Source organism: Leuciscus leuciscus (genome assembly GCF_965113295.1).
Source record: "Leuciscus leuciscus genome assembly, chromosome: 11".
Classification (NCBI taxonomy): Eukaryota; Metazoa; Chordata; class Actinopteri; order Cypriniformes; family Leuciscidae; genus Leuciscus; species Leuciscus leuciscus.
The window spans coordinates 33,129,807-33,145,787 of NC_138735.1; the positions used below are offsets into that span (position 1 = coordinate 33,129,807).

General features: G+C 41.5%; 1 protein-coding gene across 1 annotated transcript in view; it reads right to left on the bottom strand.

Moving 5' to 3' along the window:
* Positions 1 to 14,635, bottom strand: part of LOC309509815 (uncharacterized protein) — a 75,868-nt gene extending 61,233 nt beyond the window's left edge. Inside the window, exon 1 of the mRNA XM_082184774.1 lies at positions 14,595 to 14,635. Coding sequence (XP_082040900.1) covers positions 14,595 to 14,610 — 16 coding nt within the window. The 5' untranslated portion in view covers positions 14,611 to 14,635. The remainder of the gene's footprint in view (positions 1 to 14,594) is intronic.
* Positions 14,636 to 15,981: the final 1,346 nt, after the last annotated feature.

The window sequence follows — 15,981 nt, forward strand, 5'->3', positions numbered from 1 at the left end:
GGACTTGATCCCTGAAATGGAAGCAGAGAAATAATTAAACATCACTTCTTTATTCCCAATCTTTAAAGCTAATGGATGAACAGTGTTCAATATCAGGCCACAAGCCATCATTATCATTTTGTTCATTCACTAAGCAAGGTTTAACTTGTGACCAATGATACCATCTGTCTGTTCCTACACCCTTTCCTTTAAGGCAAACACTTGTATCAGTTGTTAAAAGTATCTCATATGGTCCCTCCCATCTAGGCTCTAAACCTTTCCTAGCAATGCGTTTGACCATAACGAAACTGCCTAACTCAGGAATGTGTGGAATATCAGTAGTGGTATGTTTTTCATCCCATTGCTGTTGAGCTTCTCGCACTTTCTTATTATTGTCTTTGGTAGCTTTGTCCAGCATTGTTAGATAGCGTCGTAACTTCTCTTGGAACAAAGTAGAATCTCCTCCTGTTCCCGCAGGTGGCGGAGCATCAGGAGGTAGGACCATTGCTCTTCCAGTCATCAGTTCAAAAGGAGTTAGTCCTGTTACTCTGTTTGGAGTTGCTCTCAAGTTCCACAGAATAGCCGGTAATAACTTATGCCAACCTTGGCCAGTTTGCAGAATGGCTTTGGTAAGAGCGGTTTTCAACGATCTGTTCATTCGTTCTACCATGCCTGAGCTTTCCGGCCTGTACGGAATGTGAAACTTCTGTTTGATCCCCATCAATTTCATTGCTTCCTTCATCAATTTTCCAGTGAAGTGAGTTCCATTGTCAGAATCAATTTCATATGGAAGACCCCAGCGAGGAAAAACTTCTTCCACCATTACTCGTGCTGCCGCTTCAGCAGTGCAAGTTCTCGTAGGGAATGCTTCCACCCACCTAGTAAATCTGTCCATGATTACTAGGATGTATTGGTACCCTCCACTGGGTGATAAAGGTCCTGTGAAATCGATTTGGAGGTGTGTCCATGGACCTGTTGGTCTGGGTGCATGTGACATTCGCACCTTTACAGATTTTCCCACATTTGCTTTCATGCAAATTAAGCATCTCCTACAGTAGTCATCAATGTCTCTCATCATTCGTGGCCACCACCACGTCTCGCTGATTTGAGCTTTCATTGCGTTTGCTCCAGCATGCACTTTTCCATGATACAGCTGCATTAGTTCTCTTCTTGTTCCGATAGGCATCACCACTTGTCCGGTTGGAATTCTCCAGATACCTTGATCATCCTCTTTCGCTCCCGCTTTTATCCATTGTTCTTTCTCTTCATCTGTCTCTGTTTGATATGACAGGAGATGGTGCTCAGGATTATCTTTGCTGTTTTCCTGTACCATGGTAACCGGAGTAAGAGGTAGTAAAGCTGCTTCTCTAGCTGCTGCATCTGCTGCCGCGTTTCCTTGACTTTCTTTGGACTTGTCAGATTGATGTGATTTTACTTTGATCACGGCTGCTTCTCTTGGTAAGTGGCATGCTGCAATCAAGCGACGAATTATGGAAGCGTGTTGTATTTCGCTCCCACTGCTAGTGATAAGTCCACGCCTTTTCCACAGGGCAAGATAGTCATGGACCACGCCAAAAGCATAACGACTATCTGTGTAGATGTTGACTCGATCTCCTTCTGATAGTTCAAAAGCTTCCGTAAGTGCCGTGAGCTCAGCTACTTGTGCTGAAAATTGCCCTGGAAGAGCTCCTTTCTTCACAACAGTTCCATCAGCTTCCACTACAGCCCATCCAGTATGTCGTTTTCCATCAACGTAATGACTGGATCCATCAACCCATAACTCCTTATCTGGATTCTCAAGAGGGATTGGATTAACAGGACCATGGCTTTCCTCTTCTACTTGTTTTTCACACTCATGTGGTGTTCCCTCATGTGGTTCTAGCATCATTGTTGCAGGGTTAAGGGATGTGTCTCTGATTATTTCCACTCTCAAATCCTTGTTCAACAAAGTTGCTTCCCATTTTGCTCTTCTTGCGTCAGTTATGGTCTTGATGTTTGTGTTGTTCAACAACGTCACTATACTGTGTGGAGTGTGAAGTATGATGGTTTGTGCTCCTATCAAATTTTCCACAGCACCCACTGCCCATGTGGCACCATCGAGAGCTTGTATACATCGTGGTTGACCAATCATTGTGACAGGAATCTTTGTGGAAAAGTATCCAACTGGTCTGTATCGATCACCTGGTTTTTGACACAGTACTGCTGAGTAGGTCTCATTTCCCACCCTGGTCCACAAATGGAATGGCAATCGTCCATCGGGAAGTCCCAAGGCTGGGGCTGATGTCAGTTTCTCTTTCATAGATGTAAATGCTTCCTCAGCTTCTGGTGTCCAGGTTATCTGCTCCACTCCAGGCTTTCCTCCCTTGTACAAGTCGATGAGAGGACTAGTGATGCTGGCAAAATCTGGTATATACTGGCGACAGTAATTGAAAAGTCCCATCACCTTCCGTATTCCTGTAACTGTTAGAGGTTTTGGGAGTTGCCGTAGTGCCTCTACACGCTCTGTTGTCATTCTCCTTCCCTCGACAGATATTTCTTGGCCCAAGTAGATAACCTTGGTTTTGGCCAACTGTGCTTTGTCGGGGTTGACTTTGAATCCTCCTTTCTTGAGGGCTTGTAGGACAACATTTAGAGCAAATATATGACTCTTTTCGTCTGGACTTGCAATCAACAAGTCATCCACGTATTGGAGGCAAACACTTCCTGAACTCTCAATTTCAGCTTTTCGCTCTGTTAAGAACTGATCCAAAGTTCTATGGAATACCACAGGAGATAAATTTAGCCCTTGTGGGAGTCGGTTCCAGGCAAACTGTTTTGCCCCCACTGTGAAGGCCAATTTCTCTTGAGATTTTTCGTCAATAGGTATAGACCAGAAAGCCGACAGTACATCTAGTACCGTAAAAATTCTTGCATTTCCTGGAATATCATTCAGAATGGTGGCTGGATTGGCCACAATAGGATGCGGTTTTGGTGTTACACTGTTAAGTCTTGTATAATCGATGGTTAATCTCCATGAGTTATCCGATTTCTTGACAGGCCATACAGGACTATTAGTGGTTGATGAAGTTTGTCTGATGATTCCTTCAGCTTCCAAGTCTGCCACTATCTCTTCCACAGCTTGTCTTGCTTCAGGTCGGATAGGGTATTGTTTATGAGGGGCATGTATCGGTCCCTCAATAACAACAGGGTCAATGTTGGCTTTACCACAATCCAATTTGTGTTTAGCCCAAACATCTGGATATAAACTGCACAGAAGTCCCCACACACCGTCTTTTCCCCAATCTCTGATAATTGGTTTTGCTGTACCAACAGACGTTAGATTACATGTGCGATCTTCGTGTGGTATTATCCCAGCTGTTGTAGCGATTTGACGACTGTCAGTGAATATGATCATGTTCAACAATGGAAGAATGTCCATGCCAATAAGGCTTCCTTGTGAATTTGGACCCACCCAGAAGGATGTCCATAAGACTTCATCTTCATGTATTTGCAAAGGAACTTGTATACTTTTGCGAAATTTAGTGATACCTCCTCCAACTCCTTCAACTTCCATAGTTTCATCTGTTGTAGGTAGGTTCAGATCTGTTATTGAAATCGCCGCTCCTGTGTCGAGCAACACGTCACATGGGTGGCCCCCTATTAATGCATTAACGAAAAGGCGATTGTCTCTTTTCTTACTAATACAGGGGGCCGCTGATTCCTATTGCGGACGCATAATTCCCTCTATGAGCTGACGGACTTGAGCTTCAGTAAACAATTTCCCTTGAGGGGTTTCATCATTTTTTTTCGCACTGACTTGTTTAAATGATGGACCTTGACCTTCTGCTCCACCTCCTTTAGCCCAACAATCTTTTATTGAGTGGCCACGCTTTCCACAGTTGGTGCAGAAAATCATCCTCTTCTTTGTGTCCATGTTGTACTGAGCTGTTGCCACTCCTCTTCGATTTGGCTTGTTTCCTTCTTCCTTGTTTGATCTCATAGCCATCTCTAAGCGGCCAGCCCATTGCATAATTTGATCAAATGTCTCGCCTGGATTAACTCCAAGTGATAAAGCTTGTTGGTATTTTGTACTAAGTCCATCCACAAGTGTGTCAGTGAACTGTACATCATCTCTGTCCGGTTGTTTTTTAGCACAGTGAGCCCATCTCTCGTAAGCATTCCACTTACGCAGAGCATATTCATCTGGAGATTCATCATCCTTTTGCTTAATCAATGTCACTAATGTGAATGGAATTTTTCCGCTTCCCAAGATTTCTTGGATTTCTTTTCGAAACACATCTAATGCTTGCCAAAGACCCAGGGGTCGCCCCTGGTCATCAACCCACAAATTTATCCATTGGGCTGTTGTTATCGAAGCTGGCAAGCGTTCCCATCTGTCTCTTGGGATTTTAGCTTTCACAATGGTGTGTATGTCTTTTAATGTCATTTGATGTGCTTCAACCAGAGAGTCTAATTCTCGCCAAAACTCTGTGTTTGGATCTTGTCTCTTCAGAGGAGGCAAGGCTGTGAGAATGGCTTGACGTTCTCCTGGTGTGAATGGTCTCTCTTCTGTCATCATTTCAGATTGTAAGTCTTCCCTTTTAACAACAGGTGAAGAAAATTGAGGACCGATCTTGTCAACTGTGATCATGTCGTCATCTCTTGTCTCATCACCCCAGTCAGATCCATAATTACGAGCTGGTGTACATCGTAACATGTCTCTGTTCGGCTGGGCTGATTTAGATCTTGTTATTACTGGAGCTGCTTGTGCAGATGCAATGTACATTTTGTCAACTGGACCTCCATTTGATCTCAAAGCTTGAGTCTGTGTCAAAGGTTTAGATGAACTTGTATATTGTTCAGGCAAAGTTGGATAGATTGGTTTGTAAGGACGAGGCGTTACTGTGGCAGCGGATTTCGCTGGTGGTTGTGAATATTTCCTTTCAGCTTCAGTTATTATGTTTGTCCAATCTGGATCAAACAAATCATCATTGGTTTTATTTTCTCCATCTGAACATTTAATGGACATGATTTTGTTCAACTTGTTAAATGCTTCAATTTGAGGCTTCATTACTTCAACAAGTGGAACTGGACCGCCATTTATATCACAACAAATTCCTCCTTGCTTCACAATCCAATGCGCTGCTAATATTGGAAATGCTTGTGATTTTATCTTGTCTTTTTGAGACTCGAACCAGTGTAACTGTGCATCGATATTTGCATTTATGTCAAGTCCTTTTTTCAAAAGCTTAGCTTGTTTCTTGCTCTTTCTTTCAAGGTACCAAGTTGAAATTGATCTGCTGTTACAGTCTCTTTCTGCCATCTTGCAAAGTTTTGTCACTCTGTGCCTGTGTTCAAACAGCAGGGCTATGTGTCTGTGAGTGTGAGTGTGTTTCTGTAAGGGTGGGGCTATGGTACTCTGCTTCTCTCTCGCTCTCTCTGTATATTATGTGTGTGCGCTCAGAACTGCAAGCCTATGTATGTGTATGTATGCATATGTGCATGTATGTATGTGTGTGTGTGTGTGTGAGGTTTCCCTTCTTCTCTCTCTCTCCCTCCCTTCTCCAACTACAGTATATGTGTGTGTGAAGGTATGGAGCAAATTCTAAAGGGAGGGGCTGTCTCACTCTCTTTTCCTCTCTTCACTTCACAGAACAAAAGAAAATTTTAAAGAAAAGTTAACTTCAATGTTTTCTCGTATTTTGTTTAGTTTCCACTTAACTCGAAACAGTTTTTTTTTCTTTTTTTTTTTAATATTTGTGGATATTCTCTCAGATTAATTTCTTGTTTTCTTTTTCCTTTTTTTTTCTTTCTTTCTTTAAGCTTACTCGGATCAGTATCCTCAAAAATTTGAAAAGCTTTACGGTCAAAATTGGAAATGCCTGCGATCTTACCTAGTTACATCGGCACCTTCATACTTGTATGACTCTAGTGTGTTAATGCTTTAGAGACTATTTTTACCCCTCTGGAACTCGCCACTATTAACCACTCCTGTCATCAGTATCGCTGCCTTTTCATACTTGTATTACTCCAGCGTGTTAATGTTTTAGAGACTATCTTTACCCCTTTCTCTGGGAACTCGCCACACTTAACCGCTCATGTCTAACAAGTATCCTATCAAATTTCCTAGCTTAACCGTCTTACAGCTAATTTCCCAAATTTTTGACTAGATAGTCTTCTTTCTAAAAAAGATCTATCTCTATCCTAGCATATCAAATACTTTTAGAGGTTTACTTTTCAGAGAACTTAAATAAGCCAAATTAAATTGAATTATTTTTATTTATTATTTTACTATGTTTTATATTCTCTGGCAAAACCACAGGTCCCTTAAACAGCACAGTTCTTTTTAGCAGTTACAGTCATTGTCCAATCATCAGGCAGACTTAGAACTTTTTATATAAAGGAAAAAGTCTTACCTTAATGATTTAGACCAATGCCTGGATGCTATCCTGCTTTTCGTGACGCCAAGCTGTTGATTTAAAAATCTGGCTTTCCCCTGTTGTTTAATTTCATGGAAACAGACACCAGTGATTTTGCCAAGAGATCTCTTATTTATTTATAAGACATATAAGACATAGGAGAGACAATGGACTGATCTAAGGTCTTGATTCAGCTTCTCAGCCATCTTCTCTGATCTTTCGGACAACAGGCTTGGTTTTTATACGGTGACCATAAAAAAACTAAATCTCCATAGGAACACATGCTTTCAGCAAAAGAACATATGGTTTCCATTAATGTTGGAATGTATATCCCCTGCATGTACATTACAGTCTTTCCAGCACACAAAGTCAGCACACACTCAAAGTCCCCCAAAGTCTCTCTCCCCACATCTTCACAACATAAATTGAGTACAAATGATTATGAATGTATATAAAAAGTATATAAAAGAGACACATAATACTACTGATTATGATTATTAATAAAAAGTAATAATAATACTAAAAACAACAGTAAATGATGAAATTTGAGTCTTCACCTTGCAACTTGTTTCGCACACTGATTTGCACAAGGGAAGGCATGTGCCAACTTCGTGAAATGGTCCGTCACAACGAGCACATCCACGGAGCGTTTCTTCCCATCCTCCGCAGACCAGAAGTCCAGGCATACCAGCTCCATGGGCATAGAGGTCTTAATACTTTCGAGAGGGGCCCGTGCAGATGGTTCAGGAGCCTTGGCTAGGATGCATCTTTGACAGCACTTGATGTATTCACACACATCGTTTCCCATTCCTGGCCAGAAGAAACGTTGGCGGGCTAGATGAATGGTTCTTGCTTGCCCCTGATGACCCGCAAGATCATGTACACCCTTTAAAGCCTGCCCCTTGAGGCTAGAAGGTAAGACCAGCTGATACCGCTTCTGTTTACTGTGTGGATCTTGTGTGACTCTGTACAGTATTCCATCCTTGAGCTTTAATTTGTCCCACTGCCTGAAAAGAGATAGAGTTTTGGAACTCATGTTGGCCTTCTCTCGCCTCGATGGTTGACGCTTCAAGTTCACAAAGAACGTCACTCTTGAAATGACTGAATCAGCCTCTTGCATTTCACGAATTTCATCCGCAGCAATCGTAGGAAGGGTGTCAATACCAGCTGGTATTAAATCTTGGTAAGACTGAATTAGCTGCACGGCTCTTGCTTGAGAAGTCTCTTCCCACTGATCATGTAAACTTAAACAGGCTTTGATAGTGGCACTGTCAGAAGGTAAGTCAAGACAGGACTGGAGACAGATCTGTAAGTTCTGAGCTCCTTGACGAAACGCATCTCGAACTCCATCTCCATCAACCGCTTCAGCCTCCACAAGTAAATCATGATATCGCTCCTTCATTAGCCTGCTGCTCACGGTCTTGACAAAAGGGTCTCTACTCAGAGCATCCGCCACCACGTTTTTCTTCCCTGCTATATGCTTCAGTTCAAAGGTGTAAGATGCCAGTTTGGACACCCAACGTTGCTCACATGCAGCGAGTTTTGCCTTGGACATGATGTACGTGAGCGGATTGTTGTCTGTCCATACCGTGAATGTTTGACCTTTCAACCAATGGCTAAACTTCTCGCACACGCTCCATTTGAGTGCCAGAAACTCGAGCTTATGAACTGGATAGTTCCTCTGTGATTTGCTCAGAGTCTTGCTTGCAAACGCGATTGGACGAGCTCGCTCTTCACCCGCAGGCACTTGGGATAATACAGCTCCCAGTCCGTCCAGTGAGGCATCAATCGCCAGGATCAGAGGCAGAGTAAAGTCAGAGTGCGCTAAAACCACACTTTGAAGCAGACTCTCCTTGAGGCAAAATAATGCGCTATCACATTCTGAAGTCCAATCCGTGGGCTTGAGCTTCCTGTAAGTTCCCACTTTAATGTCTCCCTTGATCCCTCTTTTCCTCCTCTGCCCAGCCGTAAGGGTAAAAAGCGGCCTTGCCAAAGTAGAACATCCAGGAATGAAATGTTGGTAATATAAGATCATCCCAAGAACTGATTTGATCCTCTGCACTGATGGAGTACATTTGTCATCTTCCATAAGATCTGCCTTAGACAGTTTCGAGATAACATCGACTTTGGCAGGATCTACTGAAACTCCATCCCTGTCTATGATGTGACCAAGGAATTTTACAGAGGTTCTCAGTAGGTGGCATTTCTTAGGGCTCAGCTTAAGATTGTACTGCCTCAGACGACTGAACACGATCTCCAGTCTTTCTAAAGCTTCCTGCTCATTCGGAGCGAACACCAACAGGTCGTCGAGATAACATAACAAGCTGCTGAAGTTCAAATCTCCGAAGATGCTTACCATCATCCGCATAAAAGAGGCTGGACTGTTGCATATCCCTTGCGGCATCCTATTATACTCATGCAGCCCTACAGGAGTCGTGAACGCAGTGTATTTCTTGTCCTCTTCAGCCATGGGGATGTTATAAAACCCTGATGTCAGGTCCATGGTGCTGAAGAGTGTGTTTCCGCCCAGAGCAGCTAAGCAGTCAGATTGGTGTGGAAGTGGGTGTGCATCCTTTATCGTTCTTGCGTTTAACCATCTGAAGTCTGTGCATAGCCTCAGACTGCCATCCTTCTTCCACACTAGGACTAACGGAGAAGCATACTCACTAACAGACTTCCTAATTATCCCTTGTTCTTCCATCTGGGACAAAACCTGGCGCAACTTTTGGTAGTGTGCAGGCGGCACTCTACGATAAGGGAGTCTGAATGGACGCTCATCCATTAGCCGAATGCGATGAACAAAACCCTTTACTTCTCCACAGTCCAATGCATGCTTAGAAAACACGTCGTTGTATCTCTCCAGTAACTGTACTAACTTCTCCTTTGTCACATGGCTGACAGAAACAGAATGAATGTCAAGATCAACGAGACCAACATTTTCCAATCTCTGTTTGAAATCCTCTGATGATTTAGAGGAATACTGACTCTCCTCTGCAGACACTTCAGCTCGACTCAGCCCTTGGAAAAGTTCGAAATCTTCCATGGCAACACATGGGAACACGTCTGCTAATTTGCGATTCCTCTTAAGGGTGACTGGCTTATCAGAGAAGTTAGTGACTTTTACGGGAACCCAGCGATCACCCCATAATGGCGTGACAACCCGCCCGACCATAATGTCTCGTGACACAGACCTTGAATTTGTAGGTTCCACTACAACTGTGCTCCCGGGTGACATCGGGACATTTTTTGGCAGTTTTCCCCAGACAAGATGTTCCTGCCTTGCTAAAAGAGTGACACACTGCTGTAGCTTGATTGTTCCCACCTTATCTGGTAGCTCAGAACCCTTCCACCGACACGTGTTGGCCATTACATCCAGGAACTGCTCACATCCTGCCATTGGCTCCACTCTATGATTAGAAACAAGTCTCCAAAAATCATTGCTACCTTTCATCCGATGCGCAAGGAATTTTATGACATTTGTACCAATGATCAGATCATCCCGCTGGCCGGGTACAACGAGAATAGGCACTAGGCAGCTCTCTCCATAAACTTTCAACTGGACCTCATACATGCATTTTGGTCTTGTAACCTTGCCACCACATCCTACTAAGATGACTTCCTCTTGAAGTGGTGTGGGTGAAGGCAATACATTCTCACTTAACATCCTTTTTTCCACTTTGTCACTAAAAGTGCAGGCCATGGAGCCTGTATCAAGCATCCCCTTAATCGAAAACACATTATTAACACTGACTGGTGCGTAGAACAAATCGTCGAATGCCTCAACTACCTGGACATTTTGTGCGATCACCTTGGTCCCAGTGGAAGCCTGTGCACGTGCATTCTCATAAAACTGGTGAAGATCAACACTCTCTAGGGGTTCTTCACTTATGCTCACGCATCCCCCTTCCGAACGTGAGCCATCTAGTTTAAACCTGATGGACCCCAGAATGGTGATGGGCCGGGTCCGGACCTGTCACTTGTACAGTCCCTTTTACTGTGCCCAGGCTGGAAGCATGCAAAACACAGACGTTCTCGTCGACAATGTGTTACAGTAGAGTGATCGTGAGATTGGCATACTCTACAGAGCTTGCTTTGGGGCTGGCGAGATGGCATTTGAACATTTTGACGCACGGTCAAGGAGATTAATCAGAGTTCTCATACAATTGTTGTCATCCTGTATAGTGTGTGCATTACTAACTTTGCTGCACTCACCCGGCTCTGTTGGAGAGCCAACATCCACTTCATCCTCATTGAGCGTCTGAATGTGAGCGGTGACATGCCTTGTAGCAGGGTGACGCTTAGGCTTGGCTGACATCTGCTCTTTTAACTCTGTGTGGTACCTGTCAAGCTGTTCTTGGATTTCCTGTGCAGTCCATTTTTCTGGAGCTTTGAAACGGAAAACTGCAGCAAGAGTGGAATCTGGGCAGTACTTCACGAACATCATTGCAGCTTCTTGACATGGATCTTCCATTCGCCGCCCAAGTCTCTTTAAAGCTTCCTCCGCAAGATCCACTGCTTTGTTCAACTGCACCCAGTACTCGACAGGATCCTCTCCTACTAATGGAACAGTTCCATAGAAATCAGCCAAAGGCATACATGAATAATTAGCATCGCTAAAATGTTGTTTCAGGATGTCAATGATAACCTTCGGGTTCTCAACTGGGTTTAAAGCTGAATTACAGCGAAGAGTGACTTTGACGACATCTTTAGCTTTACCCATCAATCTGCTTAAAATCTCTTGATGCTGCTCTGCTAATGGTATTCCTCTCTTCCTCAGATATGTGTCCATCAGCTCCTCCCACTCACGCACACCAAACTTGTCTGATGCATCACCACGGTAGACTGGGGGCTCTTTTGCTTCACTTTGCATTACTAACCTCACTCCAGTCAAGTTAAGTGAAGGTATGTCTGAGAATGTCTTACTGGTACCTAACCCTGGTGTTTGTGCACTCTTGTTCTCTCCTTCACCGTAACTAGCCTCTTTTTGAGATGCTAACATGGTCTGCCCCACTTGTTGAGCTATGTGTGCTATCAAACCTTGCCAATTTGGATCTGCTATGTCTGGAACAGCTAAGGGCACAGTATCATGATCAGTCACACGTGTGGAGCTTAATACACGGGGGGTTCTGTTCACCTTACTCTCTCTCACAATTGGAGTTTCACTAAAAAACTTCCCCCTCCCAAGACCTAAACCAGTCATTGTCTCATAGGCGTCAATTTCATCATCTTTTAAACTGAACGCCATGTTTACACTTGAAAATCAAATTTCAAATAAAATAAACAAATGAAAAATGTCAGAAAATGTGAGAAAAATAAATCACTTAAATGAGAGAATGCATTAAATCAATATTAGAAATCTCAAATGTCCATTTGTATTCTCACAGTTCTTTTATCAACAAAACTGAACCTCAATGCAGCGTCCCTCGGTGACCCAACTGACGTTGATCCTGAAGCAAATCTTCTGATCCGGGTCACGGCACCAATGTAACCGGTCTGCTGCCAACCACTGTCACGATACTCTTTTCTCTGCGTTGTGTTTAATAAGGACCAGGACACTGTTACTGCGGTTCATCACAATGACGATGTTTATTCAGTCACACCCAACATGGGCTTTCACCAACTGTGGATCTGTGGATTACAGCAATAAAGTTGATAAACGTCGTGTGAGCATCTCATTATTGCATCACCTCTCCCCAGCATGTGCAATGCGAACTCAATGCAACAATTATGCTAACTACACAACATTAACACAATATAGAAAATAAAACACAATAAAAGTGAAATACCTGTGGATTACAGCAATAAAGTTGATAAACGTCGTGTGAGCATCTCATTATTGCATCACCTGAATGATACAACACTAGTTTAGCTGATTAATGACTCAAAACCTAGCTAATTCAGATTACAAAGCTCACACGATATATCTTCAAATTATTGATCCACACACACATATAACATACAACAGAACATACTAGACAGTCTCCGTACTGTTTACAAAGGATTATCAAATCGATTTACACACTTTACAAACTTAATTTGCTCACAAATCGAAGAGCTCTGCAAAACGCTTACCTCTCCCCAGCATGTGCAATGCGAACTAAAGAGAGAGGCGCGCGCGCACACTCAAAATGGCACCAATGCAGCAACAGAAAAACATGTCAAAATAAAAGTCTCTAATGTGAATAGCAGAAACAACATATATTGCTCAAAGAAAAACTAAAATAAATCAGTAATAAAATAAGGATTTTAGTGGAAAAGACAACAATACATTAAACTTGAATTGTACTTATAACTCGTTACACATGCTTCACAGTAGGTATGGTGTTCTTTCTCCTCCAAAAACAACGAGTTAAGTTTTTACCAAAAACTTCTATTTTGGTTTCTTCTGACCATATGACATTCTCCCAATTCTCTTCTGGATCATCCAAATGCTCTCTAGCAAACTTAAGATGGGCCTGGACATGTACTGGCTTAACTCTCTGGTGTCTGAGGGGTTTTCTGGGGCCTGGAGGTGTTCTGACATGCTCTGACATTTGTGCTTTTTTCAGTTATTTATAAACATATTAATGGAAAAGGTGTAAATTCACTCTATATAGCACAAACAGGGCTACCATAATATCTGATCAACATGCTTGTAAATCTTTGTATTTTTAAGAGAATAATGTTTATGCGTGGTTATTTGAAAAAATAAAAATGAAAGTTGCTGAAATAAGACCACAAAAACATACTAAATATGTGTCCTCAATACTTTTGACTAATGTATGTTGTCGCTTCGAGTTCTGACATCAAAATGATGTGAAAATCATCCTGCCTTATCGTTCTCATAAAACAATACATTGATTTAAACGTTGTAAAACAGTTTTTTTGTCAGAAGAGGTATATGCATGGGAGGGGTAATGGACCATCAATATTAAAGAGATTCAGACCAGGGGTGTGACACTCCTCCAATGGCCCATCAAGTAAAGCAGCCTTAACAAAAATTGTGTGATAAGTTTTAGCTGAGTTTCAGTTCATTTTCCAGACTTGTTTCAGAAAGATTTTTGCGGAGACAGAGTGAGCTGAAAGCACACCCTGTTTATTTTATTTATTTAAAAATAAAAACAAGGTTTTGATGTTAATGTGTGTGTACACAAAAAAAGAAGACCCTCTATAGTTTATAATCATGTATTTATTTTATTTATATGACCACAAATGACGGATTTTTTTAAGTTTATGTTGCTGCTATGTGAAAAAAATCCATCAAAACGCGCCGGCGCGTTTGTCGACCTCAGAGGGTTAAGCAGGGGGACACGTCTGGCACTGCAGGATTTGAGTCCCTGGCGGCGTAGTGTGTTACTGATGGTAGCCTTTGTTACTTTGGTCCCAGCTCTCTGCAGGTCATTCACTAGGTCCCCCCGGGTGGTTCTGGGATTTTTGCTCACCGTTCTTGTGATCATTTTGACCCCACGGGGTGAGATCTTGCGTGGAGCTCCAGATCGAGGGAGATTATCAGTGGTCTTGTATGTCTTCCATTTTCTAATAATTGCTCCCACAGTTGATTTCTTCAAGCCAAGCTGCTTACCTATTGCAGATTCAGTCTTCCCAGCCTGGTGCAGGTGTCCTTTGACAGCTCTTTGGTCTTGGCCATAGTGGTGTTTGGAGTGTGACTGTTTGAGGTTGTGGACAGGTGTTTTTTTATACTGATAACGAGTTCAAACATGTGCCATTAATACAGGTAACGAGTGGAGGACAGAGGAGCCTCTTAAAGAGGTAGTTACAGGTCTGTGAGAGCCAAAAATCTTGCTTGTTTGTAGGTGACCAAATACTTATTTTACCGAGGAATTTACCAATTAATTCATTAAAAATCCTACAATGTGATTTTCTGGATTTTTTTCTCATTTTGTCTCTCATAGTTGAAGTGTAACTATGATGAAAATTACAGGCCTTTCTCATCTTTTTAAGGGGGAGAACTTGCACAATTGGTGGCTGACTAAATACTTTTTTGCCCCACTGTATATGATATATATATATATATATATATATATATATATATATATATATATATATATATATATATATATATATATATATATATATATCTAGGTGACAGATGCAAATACTGAAATCAAGCCACTGGTGAAAAAAAAAAAAAACATTGTAAAATTGTAAGACTGAAAATATCACATTGATGGTTTGTATTGTTTTCAAATCTGTTTGATGAAATAAGATAATACTTGCTTTTGCTATCAGCCATCCTTAGTGTGTGTAGGTTTACACAAAAATGTAGAATCTAGAATGTACTGAAAGCAGAACAGTTTTGTTGGGTTTAAAACATGAAAATTATTATAAAAGTTAATGATTATAAAAACTGACTTACCTTTGTTGTATCAAGTGATATGGAGAACAATGTATGTGGTGCTTTTATACTATCTATGCCCACCCTCTGCCCTCAGAGAGAAGGACTTCCAAAGAAACTGATATTTAACTTCTGTTTTTGTGGTCGCTTGAGTCATGGAGGTTAATGTGGTTCAGGTTAATATGTTCAATAAGTGGTTTTGTTAAAGGTCCCGTATTATGCCCCTTTTCACAAGATGTAAAATAAGTGTCTGATGTCCCCAGAGTGTGTATGTGAAGTTTTAGCTCAATATACCCAACAGATAATTTTTTACAGCATGTTTAAATTGTCATTTTTTGGGGCTCAGAAAAAGTTTTAGTGTGTGCCCTTTAAATGCAAATGAGCTGCTGCTGCACGGCACAGGGGGCACCTTTTAGGAGCAAATCAGTTACTCCTAAAAATGGTCCCAAATATTTTTCAGTTTCAGAGATTGAATGCTTTTTATGTCTTGATTAAATTGTTTCACATAATCCTCTGATACTATTCGCATTGCCAGTAGAATATAAGCCAAATAGGATCTACCTTTCCATCCTTAGGAAGGAATGGATAAACTTTGTTATCATAAACAAGACGTGTGCCATTAGAAGCAACAAGTGTTTTGTTTGTCGTTGTTAGAATAGTTTTGTCACATTTGGAAAATTGGAAATGCATTTCTGGCCTAGCTTTCACTACACTGTTTCCTTCAATACACCAGGAAGAATTCCCTTCAGATTTAACAATAAGAGCCAACTGATAGTTAGAATCAATACTGTTGAATGCTGGTAAAGGCCATGAACTATAATGTGGATGCGAACAATTTCTGTAGTGACGTACACAGCTTGTAAACAGCAGCTTGTCTTCCCATGAATAATCAACTGCCTTAAAAACACATCTGTAAGGATTTGATGTCATCAACGGTTTTAAAATTGTGCATTTGGCACCAGCTTGACCCTGTAATTTGATACTAATCAGTAAGGAGACCAACACAGTTAAGAAAAGCCTCATGTTAATTTGCTACATATCCTTCAGTGTGATAGTTGAAAATTGTCCACTGGCCTGGCAACTACATGTCAACTTATTCTAACCCTAACTCTTCCAGTCTACTAATACTCTAATAAGTCTCAAATGATATGTCAGCAACTATGTTAATGGGTTTGTAGCATACTTAGTATGAAATAAATGTATTTTAAATACATTTTGGTATAGGTTTTTTTTTTTCACTAGGGATGTAAGAAAACAAAAAGTCAATAA